Below are 25991 nucleotides of genomic sequence, written 5' to 3'. Positions count from 1 at the left end.
GGAGGCCTGAATGGAGACCACAACAACTGGGTGGCTTCTTTCTGGGGCACCAGAGTCCTGCTGGGCATCGGCAGAAGCCTTTATCCTGAACAAAAGGATATTTTGAAAAACAACACATTTTCTCAGGCAGGAAAAAAAAAAAAAAAATACAACAAAACCCCAAAACATCAGAAATCAAGTACTTAAGGAATGCCACCAAGAAACAATTGGGAATATATTCTTATAGGAGTAAATGAATGGGTCAAGGATTTAACAAAACCCTCACAGCTAGCAGGGCAGGGCGGGGCAGGGCGGGGAGAGAGGCGGGGGATGGTAGGAGGACAACTGTTGATCCCACTTTTCATAAATGGAAATGGAAACGTAGAAAAACTGAATAATTTAAATAGTGACAAGGCTGGCAAGCCAAAAACCAAACCTCTTTACCCAAGCTGTTCCACCTGTATTAAGAAGCAGGTTTTATTTGTGCTGGGAATGATAATGTTTTCCTCTAATCCCACTGCAGGGAAAGGAGGTTCACAAGTTCAAGGCCAGCCTGAGCTACACATCGAGCATAGTCTCAAACAAGAAAACTGCACAGCTGGTGGGAGGAGCCCCCTAAAGATCAATAAGCAATTAATGGTTGCTGGGGAAGGAGAGACATTTTCTTCAGGGGTGTAGCCACTGGTCTAGTGTCTATGTTTCTGTAAGCAGCCCTTGTGAAACTCACTGGGTCATATGACCGGACTGGAGAGGAGAAAGTAGAAGAGGCCTAGTTGGGAAGAAAAAGGGAATCAGCCAGCGTGGGAGGGGACAAGAGTGTAAAGAATGTCATGATGAAACCCAGTATTATATATAATTAATATGTGCATACATATGTATATATAATTAATGTAACAGAAAACCATAGGGTCCACTTTTGATTCAGAAGGCCTGGAGTGGTACCTAAGGCCTTCCAAGCAGCCCCAGGCGGAGATGCCACTGGCAGTAGACAACAAGCCAGATAGCAAGCGTGCAAGTATCACCACATGGCTTCTCCTCTTCTCCACAGAAATAACATGTGCACGATTAGGTTGTCTTTATTTTTATGTTTTTCTGAGACAGAGTTTCTCTGTGCAGCCCTGGCTGGCATGGAATTCACTCTGTAGACCAGGCTGGCTTTGAACTCAAGAGATCCCCGGTGCCGGGATTAAAGGCATGCGCCACTACCAACCAGCTTTAAAATTAGGTTATAAAAGATATTTCTATGGGACTCTAAGGGTTACACCGACCTTCTGTGCTTCTGTGACATGGAAAGGGCTCTGCAGAAGTATAAATCCTAGTGGCTGTGAGCTGGGGAGACGGCTCAGGCGGTAGGGACCTGAGTGCCACCCCTAGAGCCCAAATATAAAGTGGGCACAGTGGCAAATACTTATGCCCCCTGGCACTGGAGAGGCAGAGACCAGAGGGGTCTCAGGCTTGCAGGGCAGCCAGCCTAGGCAACATGTCAAGTTCCAATTCAATAAGAAATCATGTCTGAAAAATACATGGTGGGTGATGCCTGGGCCTCTGCATGGGTGCATACCATGTGCATGCGCACCATACATATATAAACCCTGGTATAAAAATAGTTTTTATTCTCCTGAGTTCATTGTTGTCTGGGAGGCTTACTGCTTCCTCCTGCTAACCTAGGCCTGGACCTGGAAGCTGTTCTGGCTCAAACTCTTCTCCCAGCTGATTTATCTAATCTGGCTTCTCTCTGGGCCTGGAATTGCTCTTCTTGGCCTCAGACTAACTCAGCAATCTGCTCTAATCTCCTGTCTTCACCTGAGTTCTCTCTCTGCAACCCATTTCTCTATTACTGTCCTGGTAAAACTCCCTCCTCTTTCTTGTGTAGCCTTGGCTATCCCAGACTTTGTAGACCAGGCTGGCCTTGAACTCACAGCGACGATCTACCTGCCTCTTCTTCCCCAGTGCTGGGATTAAAGGTGTGCGCCCCCACTGCCTGGTGAAAAACTGCCTCTAAGTAGCTTCCATTTCCTTTCTATTCTCCTAAGAGTTGGGTGTATTCTAATCTGGGTCACTTTTCCTGCCACTCAATTAGACATCACTTTCAAGCATGGGTGCTTCCTTCTACAAACTAACTTTACCTTTGTTTGGGATTAAAGACATGTATCTCGATGCCTGGATCTAAGATTTTCTTTACTTGATACTGGCTCTATACCAGGCTGGCCTTGAACTCAAGATCTGTTTGCCTCTGTCTCCTGGATTAAAGGAGTGTTTGTATTCCAGCCGGATCACACAGACCTAGGAGGTCTTTGGATGTGATCTCTTGCCAGAACAGCCATGTTCTGAATTAATATTCTTCTACAACTTCCCCCTTTCTGTTTAAGCTAAAAATTGTACACAGTTTAAATTTTACAATAGAAACAATTATGACTCTAGAGACCAGGGTTTGTGGGAGCCACTGCATCAGGGGGCTACTAGTCTCCTCAAAGAGGTCAGTGAGACTCCTCTACCCAAATCATAAAACCCCAAGCTCCAGGCAGCCTGCTGAAAGCGCGTACTAGGGGTCTGTGCTTTGAATGACCCCTCACCTCCTTGACCTCTCCCCCACCCCCGCCCCCAGTTCACTCGCATCACCAACACCAACTACAAATACATCTAGCACTTTCCATCTCTTTGTGGCTCAACACTTGCTTTGGAGCTCTGTTCCAACTAAAACCTCTCAGAGGGGCCTCCCCAGTCAATCCTGTCACCTGCAGGAGTTGCTGCCCTTAGTGTCTGGCCCCTCATTTGCTCTCTTTTGTCTTGTGGTATTTATTTGCAGCAGATAACTATTCAGATGGGGGTGTGATTCCTTCCTGTTCAGCTTGGCCTTGAAATGCACCTAAGCCTTGAGACTCATGGTGTCTTAGTAAGGGTTACTATTGCTTCAATGAAACACCGTGACCAAAGCAACTTGGGGAAGAAGGGGTTTATTTGGCTTACACTTGTGCATTGCAGTTCAGCACTGAAGGAAGTCAGGACAGGAACTCAAGCAGGGCTGGGAACCTGAAGGCAGGAGCTGACGCAGAAGCCATGGAGGATGCTGCTTATTGGCTTGCTCTCCATAGCTTGCTCAGCTGGCCTTCTTAAAGAACCCAGAACCACCAGCCCAGAGATGGCCCCACCCACAATGGGCTGGGCCCTCGCATATCAATCTCTATTTAAGAAAATGCCTTAAAGCTGCATCTTAGGGAGGCAGTTTCTCAATTGAGGTTCCCTCCTTTCAGATGATTCTAGGTTGGGTCAAGTTGACATAAAACTAGCCAGGACACATAGTATATGTTTGCTGACCCCTCTGAGGCTTTCAAACTCTGCTATGAAAAACATGCACCTCTAGTAACTTGCTGATTACAGAAGGCTCTAGAACAAAACTGAACAGAGCACATAAATAATCTCTAGGGCCCAGTCCAGATTTGTGGCAATCTGACCCACTGCCACACACGTGAGATAAAACTCAACTGTAGGCTACTGGGTTTGGGGTGATTTATTAGGCGGTATCATTTCAACAATAGCTGATGAACTCTTCTGGAGGTCAGGATGCTAGAGATGAAACTCAAGGCCTCAGGTATACCAGGCTCAGTGCACTATCACTGAGCTACAGCCCAGGCATCTCTACTCTACTTCGTATGTGTGAGCTCATGCATATGTATGTGCACCTGTCCTCAGAGGCAGGAGGACAGCTGGTTATTATTGCTGTTGTTGTTTTGATTTTTTATTTTCTTTGAGGCAGACTCTCTCATTGTCCTGGATTCAATCAAATGGGTTGCAGAGGCTGAGCAGAGAGCTTGTCTGTCTGTCTCTACCTCCTGAGCGCTGGAATTACAGGTGGGGTGTCACCACATCAAGCACTTTTCCCATGAGTTTCCTTGATTGAATGCAGATCCTTATGCATGCCCGATGAGCACCTTAACAACTAAGCTATGCTCCAGCACCCTCCTGCCTTCTAGAGATGGGCTGTATTGTGTCTTAGACTGTCCTGGAACTCCCTAAGTATCTGAGGACGACCTTCAGAGTGCTAGGATTAGTAGTATGGCCCTTATCTCACACCAAGCCCTTTGCCTCACTCTCCCGAGTGCTGGGATTCCAAGTATACACTACCACGTGAGGTTCATTTCTTCACATTCTGTTACCTATTTGTTTGTTTGTACTGAATGACAGCCAATCGCAGGGATTTTGTCTCATTTCCCAAAGCAGTGCAATATTTAAAACAGAGCTGCCTGCCTGCCTATTAAGAACAGTTATTAATAAATGAACTATTTAACTGTAGATTCCTCTTGCTAAACTGTTCTGCTATACCAGTTTTAATTAGCTGGAAAAACCAGGTGCAGAGTAAATAACTTCAAAGCAAGTATAAAGTAAAAAACAATTATCTTAAATAAGTATTCCAGGCATCACACAGCCAATTGGCCAGATAAGTGACTCACACAAAGCTGTTTCCTGCCACCCCTGAGTCAGCGGCCATCTGCCCTCACCTGGGCCCCTGCATGAGAACGGAAGTGCTGTTTTTGTGATGAGGGTTCACCTAGTTGTGTTGTGTCCCCAGAGGAAAGAAGAGGGAGAGAGGGTTGAAAAGCAACACAAAGGGAGGAAATGCACCCGGCCCTCCCTAAAGCAGCTGCACCAGGGACGCCCTCCTCTAGAAGGCAAGGAAGCCCCAGAAACCCAAAAGCAGACTGCAAATACAGACAAGCCAGACAATCAGGAGAAGGCAGGAGGAGAGCTGGAATGTGGCTCAGTGGGCAGAGCACTTGCCTAGCATGCATAAAACCATGGGTTCGATTTCCAGCACCAGTATAAACTGGGTGTATAATTGTGGCCTGGAGGAAGGAGGATCAAAAGTTCCAGGCCAGCCTGAGTTGCCTAGTAAAACACTGACTCAATCATCAACAAAAACCAGGGCTCAGAACAGGCATGTGCTGATGTGGAAAGGTGCCTCTGGACGGAATGGTGCCTCTTCGTTGGGTCCAGAGGCTGCAAATGACTAGTTTGAACACATGCTTAGGAAAAGAAGTACATCTTTAAAATGTATACATGTGTGTGTGTAGTGTGTGTTTGCATGTAGAATGGGGCAAAGAGAACATGTGCATGCCATAGCTCACACAAATACAATTTTGGGAACTGGTTCTCCTTACAGGGATCAGACTCAGGTTTGCGGCACAAGTGTTTTTAACTACTGAGCTCTCTTAGTGGCCCAGGAAAGGAAATTCACCTTTTACTTATAAACATATACATATGTTTTATTTTACATATAATTTTTTACATTGTTACATATAACATTTTACAATATGTTATATTTTACATATAAAATATATGACCATTCACATACGTGAAGAAAGTAGATGGAGAAGATGCATAGCTAACACCTAGAAGGATGTTTATCATCCAAGGATGATGATGTTCATGCTTCACTCCCTTTATTATGCATGCGCATGTGCAGTGTGACTGTGTCGACCAGAGGCAGCATCAGGCATCGTCCTCACCTCCAGGTGACGGACCTTCCCTCACTGCCCACCTGATTGAGATACTGTCTCACTGAACCCGGAGCTCATTAGCTGAAAAGCTCTAGAAATCCTGCTCCACATCACTAGCTTTGGGATTGTGCGTAGGCATGCATTACTGTTCTGTGGCCACCTTTTTATGTGGGTGCCAGGGATCTGAACTCGGGTCCTCGTGCTTGCACAGCAGGCACTTTACCCACCGAGTCCCTCCTTTGCCCACCCAGACTCAAGGGCAGGCCTTAGTGAGTCTTCTGAGCCCCCATCCTCCTCCAGGAGGGAGGACAGAGCTCCACCACCACCAAAGACCAAGAACACCTATTCTTGATATTCTCATCCTTGCCATAGCGTTTTCTGGGTCCTTATAGCATCCAGAGCTTTCTGTAGCCCCCAGCTCCAATCTTGAAAAAGCCCTCAATGCAGGCTTGTTACATGGAAGAGCAAATAAATGAAGCCACATGTCAGTGAAGACACGAGGCCTCCATCTGAGTGAGGTCACAGACAGGCCATCCTTGGGATTGCTGACGCTAAGATGAGCATCTTGTGTCTGTTCCTTCAGTCTCCCCATATCGCAGAGAAGTTCCAGAATTTTTTCACTTGTTCAGTGAGACTTACATAGGCAGCTTTAACTTGGAAATATGTCCTACGTGTTATAAAATGTTCAAAACACAAATTTCAGCTACACATGGTGACATGTCTATAATCCTGGCACTTGCCAACCAGCAGGACAGCACAAGTTTGAGACCTGTTTGGGTTAGATTCTGTCTCAGAAAACAGAAACAAGAGACTGGTGAGATGGCTCAGCAGGTAGACACCTGCCACCAAGTTCAACGAGCCAAGTGTGATCACCAGGACCTACATGGTGGACAGAGAGAGCCAACTCCCACAAGCTGTTCTCTGACCTCCATATGATTACATGTGCGGTGTGTGCCCATACACGCGTACATACTTACAAAGCACAAAAATGAATAGATATGCCTTTACTTTCAAAAATAAAAGTAGGCTGGGTGGTGGTAGCACACACCTTTATTCCCAGCACTTGGGAGGCAGAGGTAGGCAGATCTCTGTGAGCTGGAGGCCAGCCTGGTTTACATCCAGGACTATACAAAGAGAAGCCCTGTCAAAAAAAAAAAAAAAAAACCCAACTAAATAAATAAATATAAAGACAAGGGCTGGGGCGGAAGCTCCATCAGCAGCATTTTCCCTACCGTGTAGGGCAGCGCTGGGCTCCATCCCCAGCACTGCATAAAGTGGGTGTGGTAACACATCCCTATAATCCCACACTCAGGAGGTAGAGGCCAGAGGATCATAAATTCAGTCATTCCCAGCTACATAGAGACTTCAAGGCCAACTTGAGCTGCAAAGACTCAGAATAAAGATAAATAAGTAAACAAATCATTTAAAATCCCATCTGTACCGCTGTCCATAGTGCTGACAGATTAGCTTTACCAGACTTCTCTGGCCAACAGGTGACATTCTCCCCACCCCTGCAATGGGTGCAAAGGGACAGAATCCTGCTGTTAAGCCAGCAACACTGGGATACATCCCCCAGGTCCTCAACAACAACTGAGTCTGAGATTAGAGTCAGATGTGGTGGTCCATGCTGGTAATTCCAACACTCAAGAATGGGTAGGGTGGTGCCACAGCAAGGAAAATAGAACTGACAACAACACTAACAGTATAGCTAATGTTATATGGCTGTCTTCAAAGATTCAAATGTGTGATTTCAACAACTATGAATGAGATGACCTAAAGAAAGACATTTGTGGCTGCGTCTAGAAGGTGCACTGAAACTATGTGCTCAGAGGCCTGCAAAAGGCAAGAGGATCCACTGAAGAGAAATCCATCCTAGGAATTCAATTTCAGCAGGAAGCTGCAGCAAAAATTACTCTTCAAATCACAAAGGGCAAGGCCAGCCACGGAGGCTTCAGAGAGATGGCCACACATCGGCCAAGGAGGGCTGGCGTAACCTGATAACCTGATGCAAGCACCCTACACCCCTCCCCCCACCCACCCTGTGTTTAACATTCCTTTTGCACAATCCCATGTCTGACTTTGGACTGCAGGGTCTGTGCACCTGCTGGCACTTATCAGCTGTCTGAAGGAGATTCCATCTTCCCTGCAGGACACGCACATAAACCTAGAATTGATGTCTGCGGTCCAGCTTGCATGGGGGTTGTCATCTCAACAGCCCCTTCAATTTCTCACAGAGCTAGGTTGGATAAGATAAATCTGCCCCCCCCTCTTAACACACAGAGAGAGAGAGAGAGAGAGACAGACAGACAGACAGACAGACAGACAGAGACAGAGAGAGACAGAGGGAGAGACAGACAGACAGAGAGAGACAGAGAGACAGAGACAGAGAGTAAATGCATACCGTCCCCCAATTTTAATGTACCCTCTTCCCAAGTGCCATCTCTGGGAGATTAATGGGGGCAGCTGCTAAAGTCAAGGATCTTGGTGCATAAGTGACTCCCCCAAGGAGCTCATGTTTAAGTGCCTGCATAAATCACAGAGGAGGGCTCATAAAATAGAACAAGCTGGTTTGTTATTCATTCTTGAAGATGATTTTAAGGATTCAGTTACTCATTTATAAAATTCTAAGACAGCACAACACCGATGTAGCACTGGGGCTGGAGTCAGCAGCAAATGAGCCAATCCCATTTACTGATTTTGGTATCTGAATTCTACTAAATGCCCAGTATTTATTTCACGATTACCCCATCACTGAGGATTATCTGCGTATACACCTCACAGAATCTAGGATCCTACACAGCTTCAGGTAGAAAATCCACAGATTTTGGACTCAAGGGTCACTTCTAGGTCACATACACAGATGCCCTCCCCTGCCTCACCTGGCCTCCAGCTACTGAGGAAAGGAAGGGTCATTCATAAACCTAGAGTTAGGAGCTGCCAAAGCCCGCCGGGTTAAGGAAACAGTGGAAATATGGCCCCTCAAGCCCCAATGTCCAGGCTTCTCAAAGCTTCAGAAGTCAGTAGTCCGTGGACCTGAATGCTAACCTCAGCCTACGCACTGAGGAAGGGCCCACTCTCTGTATTCTTCAGCATGGTGTCCTTGGAACCCCACTGTCCCCAGGCATCCTTCAGGCTCTCTCCTCATCGCTGCCTTCCTCCTTCCACTGAGCCACCAACACTTGGGGCCCAGATCAATCACACTGCTAGTGAGCACCTGGACCTGTCTAGTGGTTAGATTCCAGCCTCTTTAGGGCAATTTAGCAATAAAAGATCCTTAAGCTATGAACTCCATCCACCGCCAGCAATTAACCTTACAGACAAAAATCAGACGAGTATATAGACACAAGAGCAAGGATATTTTGCATAAAATTGCAACTTACAAAACAGACAAAAAATAGAATGTTGAATTGCTTATAGTTCAGCAGATTACAATCCAAGTTATTCACAGAAATAAAACATAGGCACATATCATGGAACTATCAACATTTGTGGGATGGGGTCTTTGTGTGCTGACAAGGAAAGTAATCTGTCAGTATGATGAGAGCCTGGGCACACTGCAGTAGTTATCATACTTAGCTCTGTAAAAAACAAAGTGAAATTTCTCATATAAACAAATTTCTAGGAGGCTAAAAACAAATCAGTGATCTGCATCATTTATTTTTTTCCATAATTAATATGTATCACTAACACTCACCACCAATCCCAATGGTTTCAGATCCATTACCAGAACCCACAGGGTGAAAGGAAAGAACTAACTCCCAACATTATCCTCTGAGCATCATACAGATGCCATGGCACATATATGCACATAAGGCACATGTGCACCCTCACACACACACACACATACATTCATATTTGCAATAAGTAAATACATGTGAAGAATGTTTTTGAAAAGTAGACAGTGTGGGTGGGGTATATACCTTGGTTGCTAGAGTACTTGCCTAGCATTCATGAAGCCTTAACCCTGGTCTCCAGCTCCATGTAAAACCGGGTGTGCTGGTACAGGCCTTCGAGGCCAGCACCTGAGAGCAGAAGACAGGAGGAGATCTGAGTCATTCTCAGCTACACAGTGAGTTTGAGACCAGCCTGGGCCACATGAGATCCTGCTTCAGAAAAGAGAAACGAATGAGAGTGCATGCACAGGAGGGAATAGTTTTAATAAGCTTTGCCAGCCCTCAACAGCCATGGCCAGTCTCTCCCTGATGCAAACTAACAATTATTCTGCAGGAATGGAGCCCAGACTTTTCTTCTGCATCAATGTCCCCCCCTGTACAACTGGCAGACTTTGGACATTTTTTAAAACTGAGAATTGTGTTGTTGGGACTCGGGGTTATAAGAGACAGAAACACCCCCCTGAAGGATCTTGGGTGATCCAAGCAGGGTCAGCCTCCCTGCCATCCCATCATTTATTTTATTTTAAAATTTTTGCAGTTTTGCAGGGCCATATGTAGGCCAGAAGTCCTTCCTTGCCAGACTTACCTAAGCTGATAGTGTTCAGTTCTGAAAGACAAGAGGCCAGGAGGTTTCTTCTTCAGTGTCATTAAGCAAGTAAGAGTAATTGGTGTAGTGGTGTATGCCTTTAATCCCAGTATATGGGAGACAGAATCCTGTGAATTGGAGGCCAGCCTGGACTACATCGCAAGACCCAAACAAAACAACAACAAAGAGTGATGACTAGTGACCCTCTAAGGTCCCCCTGCAAGGCACAGTGCCCTAAGGGAAAATTGTCAGAGGGCAATTGCTAATGAGTGCTGCACCTCTAAGTCAGGCTAAACCAGAACAAAACCAAGTAAGAAGCCTAAATTAGCACCAGGGCTTATGTACATGATGAATATTCAGGGGCTCTGTCTGATCCCGCCTCCCAGTCACTAAGGGAATGTCGCTCATGATGATTCTATGAGATCCTTGTGTGAACTTCACAGGACCGGCAGTGTTTTCTCAATGGGTTTCTGTCAGTGCTGCCTAGGACTTCACCAGCAGAAGGGCTTTAGTGATGTGGTGTGCCATCTAACCGACCACAGTGCTGATCACTGAGAGGGCCAGGCTCCATTTGTAAGACTCAGATGGAGTTAAAATAGAGATGGGGCGGGGGGGGGGGGGGGGGGGTGGGTCGGTGGCTCAAGAGGGTAAAGTGCTTGTTGCACAAGCCTAAGGACCTGAGTTCCCAGCACCCACATCAAAAGCCTCTCATGGTCTCTCTCTCTCTCTCTCTCTCTCACACACACACACACACACACACACACACACACACACACCTAGAACCCCAGTGCTGAGGACAGAGGCAAGAGGATCCCCAGAGCTTGCTGAGCAGCTAGTTTAGCCAAACTGGTGATCTGCAGGTTCAGGGAAAGACTCTGCCTCAAAAAATTAAGTGGAAGCCGGGCGGTGGTGGTGCATGCCTTTAATCCCAGCACTTTGGAGGCAGAGGCAGGAGATCTCTGTGAGTTCAAGACCAGCCTGGTCTACAGAGTGAGCTCCAGGATAGCCAGGGCTACATGGAGAAACCCTGTCTCAAAAACAAACAAACAAACAAACAAACAAAAAATAAGTAGAGAGAAATGGAGGAGGACCTCTGGACTCCATACACACAGACACACACCATGGGAATGAAGCTTGGGGACACTGTACTGTGTCAAATCAGTCTATTCAGAACAGGAATTGCATGAGCCCTCTTACAGGAGTATATTACTTTTCTCACCACTGTGACAAAACACCTGACAACAGCAGTGTAAGGATGTGTCTTAGTCGGGGTTTCTACTGCAGTGATGAAAGACCATGACCAAAGCAACCGAGGTAGGAAAGGGTTTATTTGGCTCACATTTCCACATTGTGTAGTCCATCACTGAAGCCAGGACAGGAACTCCAGCACAGCTGGAACCTGGAGGCAGGAGCTGATGCAGAGGCCATGGAGGGGTGCTGCTTACTGGCTTGCTCTTATGGCTTGTTCAGCCTGCTTCCTTATAGAACCCCAAGACAACCAGCCCAGGGATGGCACCACCCACAGTGGGCCGGGCCCTCCTCCCATCAATCACTAATTAAGAAAGTGCCCTACAGCCGTATCTTATGGAGACAGTTTTTCAATTGAGATTCTTCCTGTCAGATAACTCTAGCTTGTGTCAAGCTGACATAAAACTAGGCAGCACAGATAAGAATGGCTTATTTAGGCTGTGGTTTGAAGGTGTCCTCCATCGAGGTATGAAAGCCGCGGTGCCATCATCTTGAGGCAGCTGGTGGTATTGCATCTACCAGTCAGGAAGCAGAGAGAGAACTTTGCTTCCTCCTTTGTATTCTGCCCAGGACCCCACCCACCCGTGGGATAATGCTGTGTACATTCAGGGTTGGTCTCCCCACCTCAACTAAACCCCTAGAAACACTCTCTGTTTTGCAGAGATGCCTATCTCTGAGGTCTGTATGTGAGAGACAACATTTAACTTCAGATACATCTGTTTTCTCCCCCGCCCACCATGTCATAAGTCCCCATCATACTCAGTGTCACAATCACAGGTCGCCCTTACCAGATAGGCTCTCCAGAAGGCCTGGATGCTGATTGCTGCTGCCTCCTCTGTCAGTAGCAGGGAGATGGGGATTGGTGGCCGCGGGCTGAAAAGCAATAAAAACGGTTATAGGTTTGGGAGCATCCATCCTTCATCCTGGCAATGCCTTTGACAACATAATAGTCTTCCTGATTAAGAGCCTCATCCATCCCTGTTCTTGGTGTGTGTGTGTGTGTGTGTGTGTGTGTGTGTGTGTGTGTGTGTGTGTGTGTGTGTCCCCAAGTGTGCACATGTGGAAGACAGAGGTTGACATGCAGTGACTGCCCCTATCATGGTCTACTGTGCTTTTTAAAACAGGACCTTAAATTGGACTTGGAGCTCCTTGCTCCTTGGTTTAGCTGGCCAGGGCCACCAGGGAGTATTTTGCTTGCCTCACACACCTAGCTCTGAGGGTCACCTGCTGCCACAGTTGGCTTTGTACATGGGTGTTAGGCATCTGAACTTGGGTCCTCACACTTGCACAGCAAGCATGAATCAGCTGAGCCATTTCCCCAGCTCCAATCAGTGTGTGCTCTTAAAGCAGAGCTACCTTTTCTTCCTTACATGTTAGTTCTAAAGATGCAACATACATGTCATCAACACAAGACTACACAGACCTAGCATGAGAGACAGAACACCAGCCTTTGTGGGTGACATTGTAACTTAAGCACAATTAAGGTTCTTTCTGCAACATTCTGATGGAGAAAATTTAGGTAGCTCATCCCTTTCCTGAAAGCAAAAGACACAGGAGTTTCCCTCTGACTGTGCCTCGGCACCACATGTAGCAGCATGGTAGTTTACAACTGCAATCCTACCACTTAGAACGAGGTGGAAGTGGAGAGATCATAAGAGCAAGTCAACCTTGGAGGCTACATGAGACCTCAAAGTAGTGGTAGGGGTGAGGGAGTGCTCAGCAGTTGTGCACTAGCTAGCTAAGCATGCACAAGGCCTTGGGTTCAAAGCCCAGTTCAGAAAAGAAAAGGAAAAGAAGGAAGGAAGGGAGGGAAGGGGAGATGAAGAGAGAGTGAGGGAGCCTTGTATAGTATGCTTTTAGATTTTTCCAAAATAGAAGAAGCCAAAGCCAGGAAGACAGTGTGGTTCCTGAGACCCTGCCTGGGGGTGCAGTGTTGCAGCAGGCTCTGGCTTTCTGGCTGGCTGCCTGTCCTCCAAGGGAGAGATGAAGTAGACATTTCTGTAGAGATAATCAACCCCTGCAAACATAGCTTTATGAGAACCTTCTTAATGCTCACTTTCCACTTTTAGCCCCATCAGACAGCCTTTTGTTTGTTTGCTGCTTGGTTTTTTTGTTTTTTTTTTTTTTGTGCCTCTTCTCGCCTAATAGCTGTTTTTCTGGCTGCAGTGCTCTGGCCCTGGCGGGCCCTGCTTTCCACATTCAGTGTCTCACTCATCCGTTCTTCCCTTGTCCACACACTAGAAATCAGTGATGTCCCCACCACATCACATCCCTGAAGTGCCCACCCTCATTAGTTAAAATCAAGTGACTTCTAGAGACCCTGGAGTTTCCAAGGAGACTTGGTATGGCAGCAGTGAACTTACGAAATAAGATAGACCAGCACCCACTGCCACTTATTGAGCGCTGGCTGCCCATGCTAACCAGGCTGTTCCCAAGTTCCAGCCACCCTGACCTTTCAGCTACTCTGAAAAAGTGCCTCCAAAGCTCTAGGGTGCCAGGCTGTTATGTTCTCAAGCGCATCCCAGCCTGTGATCTGCTCACTCAGCCCTGTGCTGTGCTGTGGGGCCACAACTACCCTAAAATGAGGGCATTTGTCTTTAATTTGCTCCAATGTGCCCGGGGGCTAGTCAGGGCCAGACACATTTTTCTCCTGGTTTACTCTTAGTCCTCTTCTGAGTTCTACTCAAATTTTATTTAAATCATCCTTTCATTAGGCTGGGTTCTCACTATTCTTCCAAGTCCTTGACCCAATTTGTAAATAAATCTGTGCACTTGTCGGATGAAGGTCCAAATCTACATGACTGAAAGTCATAGGAGCACAGCCTGGTCTCATGCTTGTTCCTCTTGGAACTCAATACCTGTGGAGGCAGGCCACAGACTGTTGTGATCAAATACCCTATGGAAACACCTTAGGGAGGTAGGGAATAATTTCAGCTCATGGTTCCAGAGGAATTTCAGTTCCTCATAGTGAAGTCCATGGCCATGGGAGAGTGTGGTGGAGAGTCCTTGCATCCAAGCTGTCTAGGACACAGAGAGCTAGAATGAAACCAGGGTATGAATTCCCAAGTCCCTCCCCTGGTTCCTTACTTTCACTAGCCAGGCTGAAACTCCTAAAGGCTCCAGAGCCTTCCAAATGGCCCCACATGCATAGCATCCAGTATCCACAGTATGAGCCTGAGGGTATATCTCAGACTGAAACCCCAGCAGCTTGGCAGTGTGCTGAGTGCTGTGCTGCACATGGCTTCATGAAATCTTCGAAACAGAAACAAGGGGCTGCAGTGACCTTGTGTTTAGGCTGAAGAGGCTGAGAGGCCTGAGGAGGAGGAGTGGGGTTTGACAAAGGGAACTCATTCAAGGTCACTGACTCCTTCCTCCTGAGAATACAAGCTGTCTAGAAAGAGGGAGTGACCAGAGAAGGGACGAGGCAGCTAGGAGGCCCCTAACATGGAAGTAGGAGCTGAGCAGCTGTTGGATGATAAATAGAAGAAATCATGGCCACTTGCCTAGGAGTTTAAAAAAAAAAACAGGGAAGGAGCACTATAATCACAGAACACACTCCTTCCTTGACTTTACAGTGACAATGTAGCAGATTGTCATCTGTCCCAACCTCCTCAGCAAAGTTCTATGTGAGAATGCTCTAATAAAGCAGACTCTGTGGCAGCATCTGAAGGGAGATTTGACGGTGCCCTTCTTTTCAATGGCCATCTTCTCTGCTCTAGGTATGTTTCTCAGTTTTGACATGATGAATGTCAAAGTAACAGCTTTCTTTTGGGGGACCAGGGGAAGGAAGAACTGCAAAGCTGAGGACATTGGGGCCAGGCCAGGCCAACAAAGGGCCTTGTCCAGTAATGAGACCGGAGCCACTTTGCATCTCAATGACATGTGGGAAACGCAAAATGAGATGTCTAGTAAGCCTGTGAGGCAGTAACATGAGGCCACTTTCAGTGATGTCCCTGGCATTCATGGCTAAAGAACACAGTGCTGTCTCATTCCTAAATAAGAGTGAGTGAGAGAGCAGGCGTGTATCAGGCTGAGTGAAAAGGATCTGCTCTCGTAGATGAGTGCCTGGGAAGTATTTGCTTCAGGAGGCCAGCCTGAAGGGACAGATGCCACATCAGGTCCTTCCCTGTCTTGGAATCAGTGCAGCTGGCCTCAGGTCAAATAAAAATAAAGGGGCAAGCCTCATCACTGGGGCACTAGGGGCAAAAGAGATGAACCTGTCAATCACAGGAAGAGGCTGCTGCAAAGAGGCCCCTCAGGGCTGGGGCTGAGCCTCCCCAAAGCAGACATTCTATCTCCGAGTGTCTCCAAGGCGACTGGCCAGACTAGCAACAGTGATTAGCATGATTGCCACCTTTTCCTCTTAACTGGGGATTAAATGTACTCGCAGCCTAAGAGTCAGTGCTGTAACCTTGAGGGGAGCAGAAAGTTCTCCTGATAGTGTGTCATGTGGATTTAAATTTTTACTCCCATGCTTCCCTCACCTCTTTTTTTTAGGGGGGGGGGCTGCAAAGCAAAAGATTTTCAGGCAGAAAGAAGATATTGCATGCTTACAAACGGGGCGGTGAGAACAGGGCCAGCGAGATGGCTCCGGGCTTAAGAGTACTTGCTGTGCAATCACAAAAACACGAGTTCAGGTCCCAGAACACACACGTCAAGCCGAACTCATCCCCAGCCAATCTCTGAGGGATCTGGCATTCTCTTCCTGTCCTCATGTGCACAGGTACACACACACACACACACACACACACACACACACACACACATACACACAAGATATGAAAAGGTAGCCCTCATCCATTTCTCTACCCAGTTGTAAGAACTACAGAAAGAAAGCTCGCCCAGGATTGAACATTAGATTTTTAGATTAAATTTATCCTCCTTTTATTAGGTAAAAAATGAGCTGTTTTCTTGGAACATAAAAGCAGGAATGATCCAGATAGAAATCTATTTCCAAAGATGGCATGGGCCAAGCTTGCATCAATCATCATAAAGTCTCTTAATGACCTAGAATTGGATGCCATCCACCTACTGTATCTGGCAAGAGATGTGGCCCTCCACCTTGACTGCCTTACTCTGCTAGACCCCTTCTTGAACTCTTACATTCAAGGGGAGCACACGTGTGTGGGTGTGCGTAGAAGGCAGAGAGGTTGATGTTAGCTGTCTTCCTTAATTGTATTCCGCCATATTCTACTTGGCTGGCAGGCCAGTAAGCATCAAGAAGCCCTGTCCTCCACCTCCACAGTACTGGGGTCATGGGTGTGTACAACTGCACCCAGCTTTTTATCTGGGTGCTAGAGATCTGAATTCAGGTTGTCATGCTTGCCCAGTAAGCATCTTACAGATGGAGCCGTCTCTCCAGTTCCCCCGAAGGCGTGACCTAGGAATGTTAGCCACTGGAAGAGGTCCAAGGGACTTGTCTGGAATTTTACCTCCAGTCATTTGGCTGACTAGCTCTTCAGATGGAATCTCTCAGCATCCCTTAAGACCCAGTGCTCTGTGACATGAGGAATTTCTCCTGAGGTCCAGACAGAATGCTAAGTGGAGCCTCCCAGAACATTTAGAAACTGAAGTTAGTGGGCTGTGATCGTGCTGTTGGGGTGGGGTGAGGGGCAACCTCACTGATCTCAGCCCCAGGAAGTCAACAAGCAGTGAAGACCCTGGTCAGCTGAGCTGAGTCACTGCCCTGCTTAGCTGCACAGCGGGGGCCACTCAGCCAAGCTCACTGAAGCCCAGATGACAGCCAACAAGCAGCAGGGCCACATGCTCCCCCTGTGGGTAACAGAGACAGGAAATCTCTTAAGCACCAATACTGAGGGGCTTGATTTTTTTTTCATAAAATATATCCCAACTGTGATATTATTTAGCTCATTTGTAACTAAATAATTTGCTTTTTCTAATGTCTTTTAGAGAAACTTAATAACCAGCCGCCTGCTCAGTCTCCCAAGGGTGAGATCAGGTCAGGGTGTGGACAGGTGTGTGTGTGTCGAGGGAAGGGGGATCATATTCATCCCTCCAATCCTTTCTAAGACATCAGAGGACTTGATCATTGAGTATTGAATCCACAGCCTTATGCTTGTTAATGATGCTCTACCACTGAGCTACATTCCAACCAGATCCTCACTTTTTTTTAAAAAATGCTTTGGACCTCTTTCTATTGTAGGTTTCAATTCTTACCCAGAATATTATTTTTAAACACAGATTCAATATAAAAAATTACAGCAGGCCAACTCTATTAGAATAGAGTTACCAAAATATTGGAAAGAAAAGCTGATACTGTGGTCCACATGCTTCTAAAGTAGGCACTTTAATTAGAACTATCATGGTGGGTCTACTACTGGGACTAAAGGCATCGCAAGTGTAAATGGTATTTCACCATTACTACACATTTGTGATGTGGCAGGAAGCTCTTAGTGGCTGCTCCTGTGACCAAGTCTACTGTAAGCACGACAGTCACAGCCAGCACTACTGCCAGACTCATAATTAGACAGGGATTAGAGAAGGTTGGGTGCTAACCCCCCTCTTCTACATTCTAGGTCCCTGGATTATGGACAGCTGAGGCAGGAGCTGGGGGAAGAGATGAAAGGTAAGTTTTACATCTACTAGAAGGTTGGAGACTAAAAATTTTAAATTAAACAGGATGAAGCCCAGCAGTGAAGCAACAGCATTTAACAAAAAGAATGAAGTCTAGAGATAGCTCAGCGGGTAAGCCACTTGCCACACATGCAGGAAGACTCAACACTGTGTCTATGACAATCTGGGCACAGTGGCACACATCTATAATCGCAGTGGCCTATGGTGGGATTGGAGAAAGGCAAGAATCCCTGGAAACACCCAGGCTGGCCAGCTGGCCAGCCTAGTATACATGGCGGTAAACAACCGTGACGTCCTGTCTCAACTAAGGTGGGAAATGAGGGCCAATAACTTAGGTTTCCTTCTGACCTCTATATATGCACCACAGCACACATGTGCCCACCCTGACACACAAACATGCATGCACACATATATGCACACACCATAGAAATATTAACCACATGCACAAACCAAAGTCAGAATAACCAGGAAGTTACAGAATTTGACTTAAAAATATGAAAGGGATCTTGCCAGATGGAAGACAGATTCAGTAATATTGGCCTGTCACATGACTTTTCCTAGAGATAGTGGGAGCATTAGCAGACCAAAGAAAGGATTCCATTTGTCAAGCTGGATGAGCAATTGTTTATTTTGTTTGTTTGTTTGTTTGTTCTTTTAAGGTTATTTACAGGTGCATGGGTGGCTCAAAGGCAGCTCTACCACCAGAAAGTGCCACCCCAGCCTGGTGACTCATGACAAGCTGCACTGCTGAAGAATCCCATTGTTTTCACCTTACATGTACCACTGGGGAGGCATCTAAGAGGGACACCATGAGCCCGCTAGTCTCCACCTCCACAAGGGAATGTTAGTAGCCCTGCCTGCCAAGATCCTCTCAGTGTTTTCCCACAGGATACCCCAGCTCCTGATTTAAGAGAGCAAGGGTTACATCAAACCCAGAGAGGAACCTTCATACCGAGGCCTCCATGTAGCAATAATCCCTAGCTTCCCTTCATTGTGAGAACACCTAATGTGGGCAATTCAGAAAGAAGCGTGGCTGGCTGAGGACCCAGCTGCTTCCAAAAGCATCAGATGTGTGGGCATTCTTGTGGGAGAGTCCTCAACCTGCAGTACCCACACTAACCCTGTGAGAGTCAGAATTCAATCAGTGGGCACCTAGTTGCCGGGTGCAGAGCAGTGGAGAACTGTGTGCACACAACAACAGCAGCCCTATGTCCTGCATCAGAGACCCTGTGAGTAGAGACACCATTTAGTTCTTTGGTGGCTGACTCTGGTTTAGAGCTAGATTGTCCCCAGAGCTCCATGTAGTAAGGCTTTGGTCCCCAGTACAAAATAAGGCCTGTGGGAGGTCTTCAGGGAGGTGTGCTTACAGAAGAAAGTGAGACTCAGCCTCTCTTTATCTTTTGCTTCCTGGCTATGAGAAGGATGGGGACTTTGCTTATTTTTCATTATTTTTAAGTCAGTGTCAAAATAAGTTTTTCGTTTGTTTGCTTTTGGGTTTTCAAGACAGGGTTTCTCTGTGTAGCCTTGGCTGTCCTGGACTCAATTTGTAGACCAGGCTGGCCTCGAACTCACAGTACCTGGGTCAAGTAAGTTCCATTGTGACCTGTTTATATAGTTCATATCACTATTTGAATTTGCCACCCACCTTCCCCCTCATCCATCCTTCCTCCCATCACTGGTCCCTTCTCACCCCAGAGAATCTCTTTTCAGCTTTCACGATGCTTTGGTTTCAACGTGAGCTGCTTCCCATGGGCTCACATGTTTGAACACCTTGGTCCCCAGGTGGTGACACCATCTGAGAAAGCTGTGGACTCTTAGGAGACTGTGACTTCCTGGATGAAGTGGATCAATGGGGATGGTCTTGCTTTCTGTTCACTGATGTGTTTCATGAGTGTGGCTGCAATGTGACCAGCCAGCTTCCCATTCCTGAGGGTAGCTATGTCTTCCTCATGTTGTGTACAAGTTTCCTCTCAGTTAAAATCTTCAATTAAGGACAGTTCATTAAGACACAGGGTATAGCTGGCCAGTGATGGTGCATGCCTTTAATCCCAGCACTTGGGAAACAGAGACAGGCAGATCTTTGTGAGTTCGAGGCCAGCATGGTCTACAAAGTGAGTCCTGGATAGCCAAAGCTACAGAGAGAAACCCTGTCTGGGAAAAAAAAAAAAAGACACAGGGTATTCTAAGGTATATATCCTGCATGAAAGCTCCTTGAACTCAGGCTTGCATGGTAGTGCACACCTTTAATCCCAGCATTCAGGAGGCAGAGGCAGGAGGATCTCTGTGAGTTCAAGGCCAGCCTGCTCTACAAAGCAAATCCAGGACAGCCAGGGCTATTTCACATAGAAACTCTGTCTCAAAAAAAAAAAAAAAAAAAAAAAAAAAAAAAAAAAAAAAAGAAAAAAGATAAACAAAGAAAGCTCCTTAAGCTCAGGAAGTAAACAACTCAATGGTTTCAGGAAGTACCTAAAACTGACCAGAAATACTAAGAATCTCCCTACCCAAGCCTATATGAACAGTAATTCTTCTAAAAGATATTCTCAGACCAACTAAGGTGCCTAGAAGAGGCTCAGACTTAGCCAAGTTGCCTGGAAGAAGCAGAGAGCAGCCAAGACCTCTGGAAGAGGTTCAGAATACCTGGGCTCCCTGAAAGAGACACCTTCTAACCCACTGAGCTGCCTGTAGGCTGTGCAGTGTGCTCTTGTTTTCCAGCCTTTGTGAACTGTCACCCATGCTGAGGTGGGCTTTGGTGATACAGCTGTCTTTGAGTTATTTCTGCTCCTGTAAGCTACTCCTCACCTATACTCCTGTAAATAACTCCAATGAAACTCATTGGTTTAGCTAAGTGGAGTCTGGTGGTCTTTACTTTCATCTGACATCAGTTGCCTATGGTGAGTAGACGCTTGTTCACGGTGCCCCAGAAATAGTGATGTCACAATAATCGTGATCGACTGTATCCCACCTTTAAGTTGTTTTTCTCAGGATATTTTATCACATAAACAAGAGAAGAAACTAGGGCATATGCCACGTGTGCATGTATGTGGTCTGTGTATGTATATTTAAATCCAGATTCCATAGATAAGAGAAGTCATGTAATAGTCTGTCTTGGAGATGAGTGGTTTTGCCCAACTACACATTTCTGCCATAAAGCACTGCTTACCTACAGGCCCAAAGTGACAGAGCCAAGCAGCCATAGACTGGAACTTGCACTGTGAACAAAAGTAAAGCTTCCCCCTTTACAAGCCTGGAGCATCCCTTACAGTCATGGAAAGCTTATCAACACCGAGCCCTCAGAGATATCTACATCGAAGCCAGGTAGTGATGATGCACGTCTTTAATCCCAGCACTCAGGAGGCAGAGGCTGGTGGATTTCAAGGCCAGCCTGGTCTACAGAGGGAGTTCCAGGACAGCCAGGGCTACACAGAGAAACCCTGTCTAGTAAAACAACAACAGCAACAAAGACTGCTACATTGAATCCCCAGACCCTGTGATGTATATTCCCTTCAAGGCACAAGGAACCGCAGATATAAAGAGTTACAGACATTGACAGGGGAAAAGATCCTGAACTACCCAGAAGGCTCAATGATATAACACTTAGGAGAGGAAGAAAGGTGAGGTACTGGGCTAGAAGTAAGAGATACAAGACGGAAGCAAATGATTGGCTTGCAGAAGCTCAGAAATCAAGAATTCTTCCCTCAGCCTCCAGAAGGCACCAGCTATGCCAACATTTCAACTCTGGCCACCTCCAAATCCATGAAAGAATTTATGTGTAAATTTAAGTTATTTAGCTTGTAGTTAAGTGAGAAGCAGCCAGCGGCAATATTAATGCATCACTCATAAATGGCAGTGACAAGGAGCTCAGAAGTGTCTTCCATTCTGGCTCCTTCAGAGAAAGCTCCACAAACAACAGGAAGAAGGAGAGGAAATGGTACCATGTGTCCTGTCAAAGCTCTGGTGACTGGAAGCCACTCTGAAGATTTACATAAATCAGCATGCCTCAAATCCCCCAAAGCTGCTGCCCCCTCTGCAAACAATGAAACAGTAGGAAGCAAAGATGACAGACTGTCCCCTGAGATTCTGGCCTTGTTGATGATGGAGACAAAACTATACTCTCTGTAAGACAAAATTAATTGAAAGGGCTTGTTTTCCTATTGAGAGGGCATGATAGCAAACTTGTGCCCAACCACCATGTAGATAGGAGCATTAGAAGCAAAGGCTTGTGGTTTCCCAGGCCACCTGAAAGCTGAGTGTTTCCAGTCCCACTGTTAGCTTTGCTGTAAAGAGAGGGTCATACCACTGGGACTTGTCCTCAGAGCTACAGACAATTCTGTTTTCACCTTAGTTTGTGGTCATAAGACACCTTTCATCATCAAAGTATGGTGGGGTTTCTTCTTTTTATTTATTTTGTCCAAAGATAGAATTTGGCTGAAGAAACACTTTACCCAAAGCAGCCTTTCTTTTCTAACACAATAGTGACTTCATTGAAGGCATCAGTTTTGAAGGTGGCTTTCATGAGCCTTCTCCCCTGAGACCTGGGACCAAAAGGGCAGTGCACCCTTTTGTTCCTTCCTCAATTTGCTATTTCTTCTTTCCTAATGACTCTGATTGAATCTCAGGGTAATACTTTTTGGCTGAAGCAAAAATAATAAATAAATAAATATGTTTCCTGTTCTGAAGATGCTAGCAAATAATTTTGTTGCCTCTGGCAGGCTGGGTGAGTTAGGGCTCTGGCAGGCTGGGTGAGTTAGGGCTCTGGCAGGCTGGGTGAGTTAGGGCTCTGGCAGGCTGGGTGAGTTAGGGCTATAGGCTTCAAGATGGTGCTGGGTTCTGAATGAGGGTAAAGTCAGCAGAAGATATGGCACACTGCACACTCACTGAAAGGCAGGAAGAGCACCTTCCTCCTTCCTCATACTCCAGTCAGAGTCCACAGTGAACATCATCATTTGTTTCCCATCATCACTTCTTCTCCTGTAAAAGAACTGGACACCCTGTTCTGTGCCACAGGGCCTTCAGTTCCTCCCTGACGCAGGTGTCAGTCCCTTCTAACACTAATGTTGAGCTTGGCCACAGGACTTGCACTAGCAAATGGGTATGAGCAGCAGTAGTGTTTATCATCACATGGCTCAGCCACCATTCTTCTTCCTCCTCTATGAGGCCAAGGAAGGGGTCTGCTCCTTCATCCTCCATCCTAGAATGAACTGAGATGTAGAACAGAGCCCAAGATAACAATGTGTGAAAGACTGAACAGTAAGCCAGTGGTGTAGAGCGCTGAAATGTGGGGCTATTTGTTCCTGCAGCAGAACCTAGAGAAACCTGACTGCCACAGAGTACTGGAGGGTATGTGGCAGCATCATAAAGGAGAACAAATCAGTCAGGGTGCTTTCATTGGCAAGTACCAGAAATTGAATGGAAAGTGGCTGAAGAAAAACAAAGATGGGAAAGGAGGTATTTATCTGTTCACTTAACTTCAAAAGTATAGCCTTGGCTTTAAATGTAGCCAAATAATAAATAGACAGACAGACAGACAGGCAGGCAGACAGACAGACAAGAATTCAGATTTTTGCTATCTCTCAGGCCTGCTTTTTATCAGATACAATTTTGCTGATTGTTTTCAGCAACTCAAGAACTGTTACTCAGAGATCCAAATCCAGGCCTAGGGCTATGTCGCTCCTCGGTAGAGCACTTATTTAGCATGCCTGAGGCCCAGGGTTTGATGCACAGAGCTGCAAAAGCAAAACCAAAGATCTAAGTCTAGTGGAAGGGAAAGTTATGAGATTAGCTCAGGAACCAGCTTAGGTAGCGAGCATCATGGGTAGGGATTACTGTTCTGTTTGGACAGCCTTACCCCATCCTCAGCTGAGCACGCTAGCTCACTAGAGTATGCAGACTGAGAGACATGGGAAACCACATGCCCAGAAGCAGAAAAATCAATGCAGAAAAGCCTTATGTTTTAATATAACTTAACTTTTATAACAACTATGGAAAAATCATAAGCATCCACCAGAAGTGAGAAAAATAGAGCAAAAGAAAAGAAATAAATATCCTTTTGTTTTGCAGCCTTCTTTTGAGACTAAGTTTCAAACTTACTATGTAGCTATGTAGCCAACAAGGGACCAAGGACTCTGGGTTTCCGAGCCTCGGCCTCGCCTCTGGAGTGCTGAGATGTCAGGCATGCACCCCACACCTGGTTTGGTTTACGCATTGCTGGGGGCTGAATCCAGGGCTTTATGCAAGCAAGTGTTCTACCAACTGAGCCTCAGCCTCGGGCCTGTTCGGCATGCTTAATGTAATTTCCTTGTTAGGAGGAAAATCAAAGTCATCCATGTTGGAATCAAGCATCGTTCTGAAAGGCTCTGAAAGACTCTGCAGGGCTAGAGCGGCTTAGGTCTGCGGCAATCCTTGATCTGAAACATTATCCCACAAAGATGCATATTTTATACGTGATAAATTCTAGTTACGATTTTATGACCTGAAGAGTATTTTACAAGATTGTCAATGTCCTAGGCTATACAAAAAGGTAGTTATTATATTAAAATAAAAAGAGGCAGGGAAGAGTAGCTACAAAGGGCTAGACAGAATGGAGTCTACTAAGGTGAGGGCAGTGGAAAAGGGTGATGGACAGACCTCATGGGGGAAGGAACATTTACAGGATAATCACTAGTGCCACCTGTGACAACCACTTCCAATCCAGCTGTGCTCTCACATGGCAACAGCACTGTGTAGGCAGCTGGACTCTGACATTAAAATAAGACCCCGGTTTACCCAGCAGCTGGCTCCCAGGCTGGTAGACAAACAGGCTTGCTGGAGGCAGTAAGTGGTAGCAGATATATTTAGCATTACATCTCACAGAGGGGTTGTTTGCTCAAGTTGAGCCAGGAAAGGAAACCCTTATTTAGTCAAAATACCCACTTCAAATCCCTTAAATTACCCATATACATGTATTACATCCTTCATGAGGTCAATTTTCTCCCACCCTGTTAAGTTCCAGTTGACAGGTAGAGCAGTACAGTGGTAAGTGCATTCTCGACAGGGCTGAGAGAACGTAGGCTGCCGGGTTCAAGTCCTGTAAACCTAATCCCCTGTGTCTCAGTCCCTTCTCTCAAATGTGGCTGTGGCCAGAACAGCTAATGTCCCCAACACCCAGGCATCCACCTGCACAACCCAGCCCAGCCTTCCTTGCAGGTAGTTTGGACCCTGATGAGGAGGGGTGGGAAAGGCTCAGAACCTTTTATGCAGAGAAGGCTAAGAAGGGGCAGGGAGTGTTTCCTCCACTCTTTACTTCCTGTGTGTTCCGATCTTCTTGTTTACTAGAGGGTGGCCAACAGCAGCAGGTTGCTTGAGTGGGGAAAAGGCCAGTGATCACAGTATTTCCCCAAGACTCACTTCCTTTATTGTCAATTCCCAGTTTTGCCTCTATATGCAAGAGTTGTGGGAAGGTTAAAGAGGATCATACTCAAGTAAGCATCCGGCAGCATGACGTTGGATTAGACCAGTGCTTCTCACCCAGACCAAACACAGGGTGACCTGGCAGAGCAGAGGACTCACGCCGGATTGTACCCTAAGACTACTCAGGAGCCTAGATTGGCCCATACCTCTCATTCCAGTATTCAGAAAGCTGACGCTGGAGAATTGAAAGTTTGAGGTCCCCCTAGGCTACATGGTAAGATTCTGCCTCAAAAAACAGAAACCACAACAAATAAACTAAACAAACATAAAGCTTTTTAAAACAAAATAAAATAATGTTCAGGCTATCCTGAAAATGTGGATTTAACAGATCTTGAGGGAAAGATCTACAGATGATTTAAATTTTTTTATTCTTGGTCTTTTGTTTGTTTGCTTTTGTGTTTTGTTTTGTTTTTTGAGACAAGGTCTCAATATATAGCATTGGCTGACCTGGAACTCACTATATAGAGCAGGCTAGCCTCAAACCCACAGAGATCTACCTGCCTCTGCCTTTCAAGTGCTAGAATTAAAGGTGCATAACACTACACCTGGCTTATACAAGATTTTTGTTGTTGTTGTTGTTGTTGTTGTGAGCCTAGCCTTTAACGACTGAGCCACCTCTCTAGAACTGGCTTATAGATGATTTTAAAATGCACCCAGGGAGCTGGGCATGGTAGCACACACCTTTAATCCCAGCACTGGGGAGACAAAGGCAGGTGGATCTCTGTGAGTTCGAGGCCAGCCTGGTCTACA

General features: G+C 46.2%; 1 protein-coding gene across 4 annotated transcripts in view; it reads right to left on the bottom strand.

Moving 5' to 3' along the window:
- Window positions 1-25991, bottom strand: part of Iqck (IQ motif containing K) — a 124009-nt gene that overhangs the window by 45263 nt on the left and 52755 nt on the right. For all 4 annotated transcript variants that reach the window (XM_051149298.1, XM_051149297.1, XM_051149300.1 and 1 more), the window contains one exon: window positions 11990-12074. In XM_051149298.1, coding sequence (XP_051005255.1) covers window positions 11990-12074 — 85 coding nt within the window. The remainder of the gene's footprint in view (window positions 1-11989; window positions 12075-25991) is intronic.

The sequence above is a fragment of the Acomys russatus genome, chromosome 7 (assembly GCF_903995435.1).
Source record: "Acomys russatus chromosome 7, mAcoRus1.1, whole genome shotgun sequence".
NCBI lineage: Eukaryota > Metazoa > Chordata > Mammalia > Rodentia > Muridae > Acomys > Acomys russatus.
This window is presented reverse-complemented; position numbering and strand designations above follow the sequence as displayed.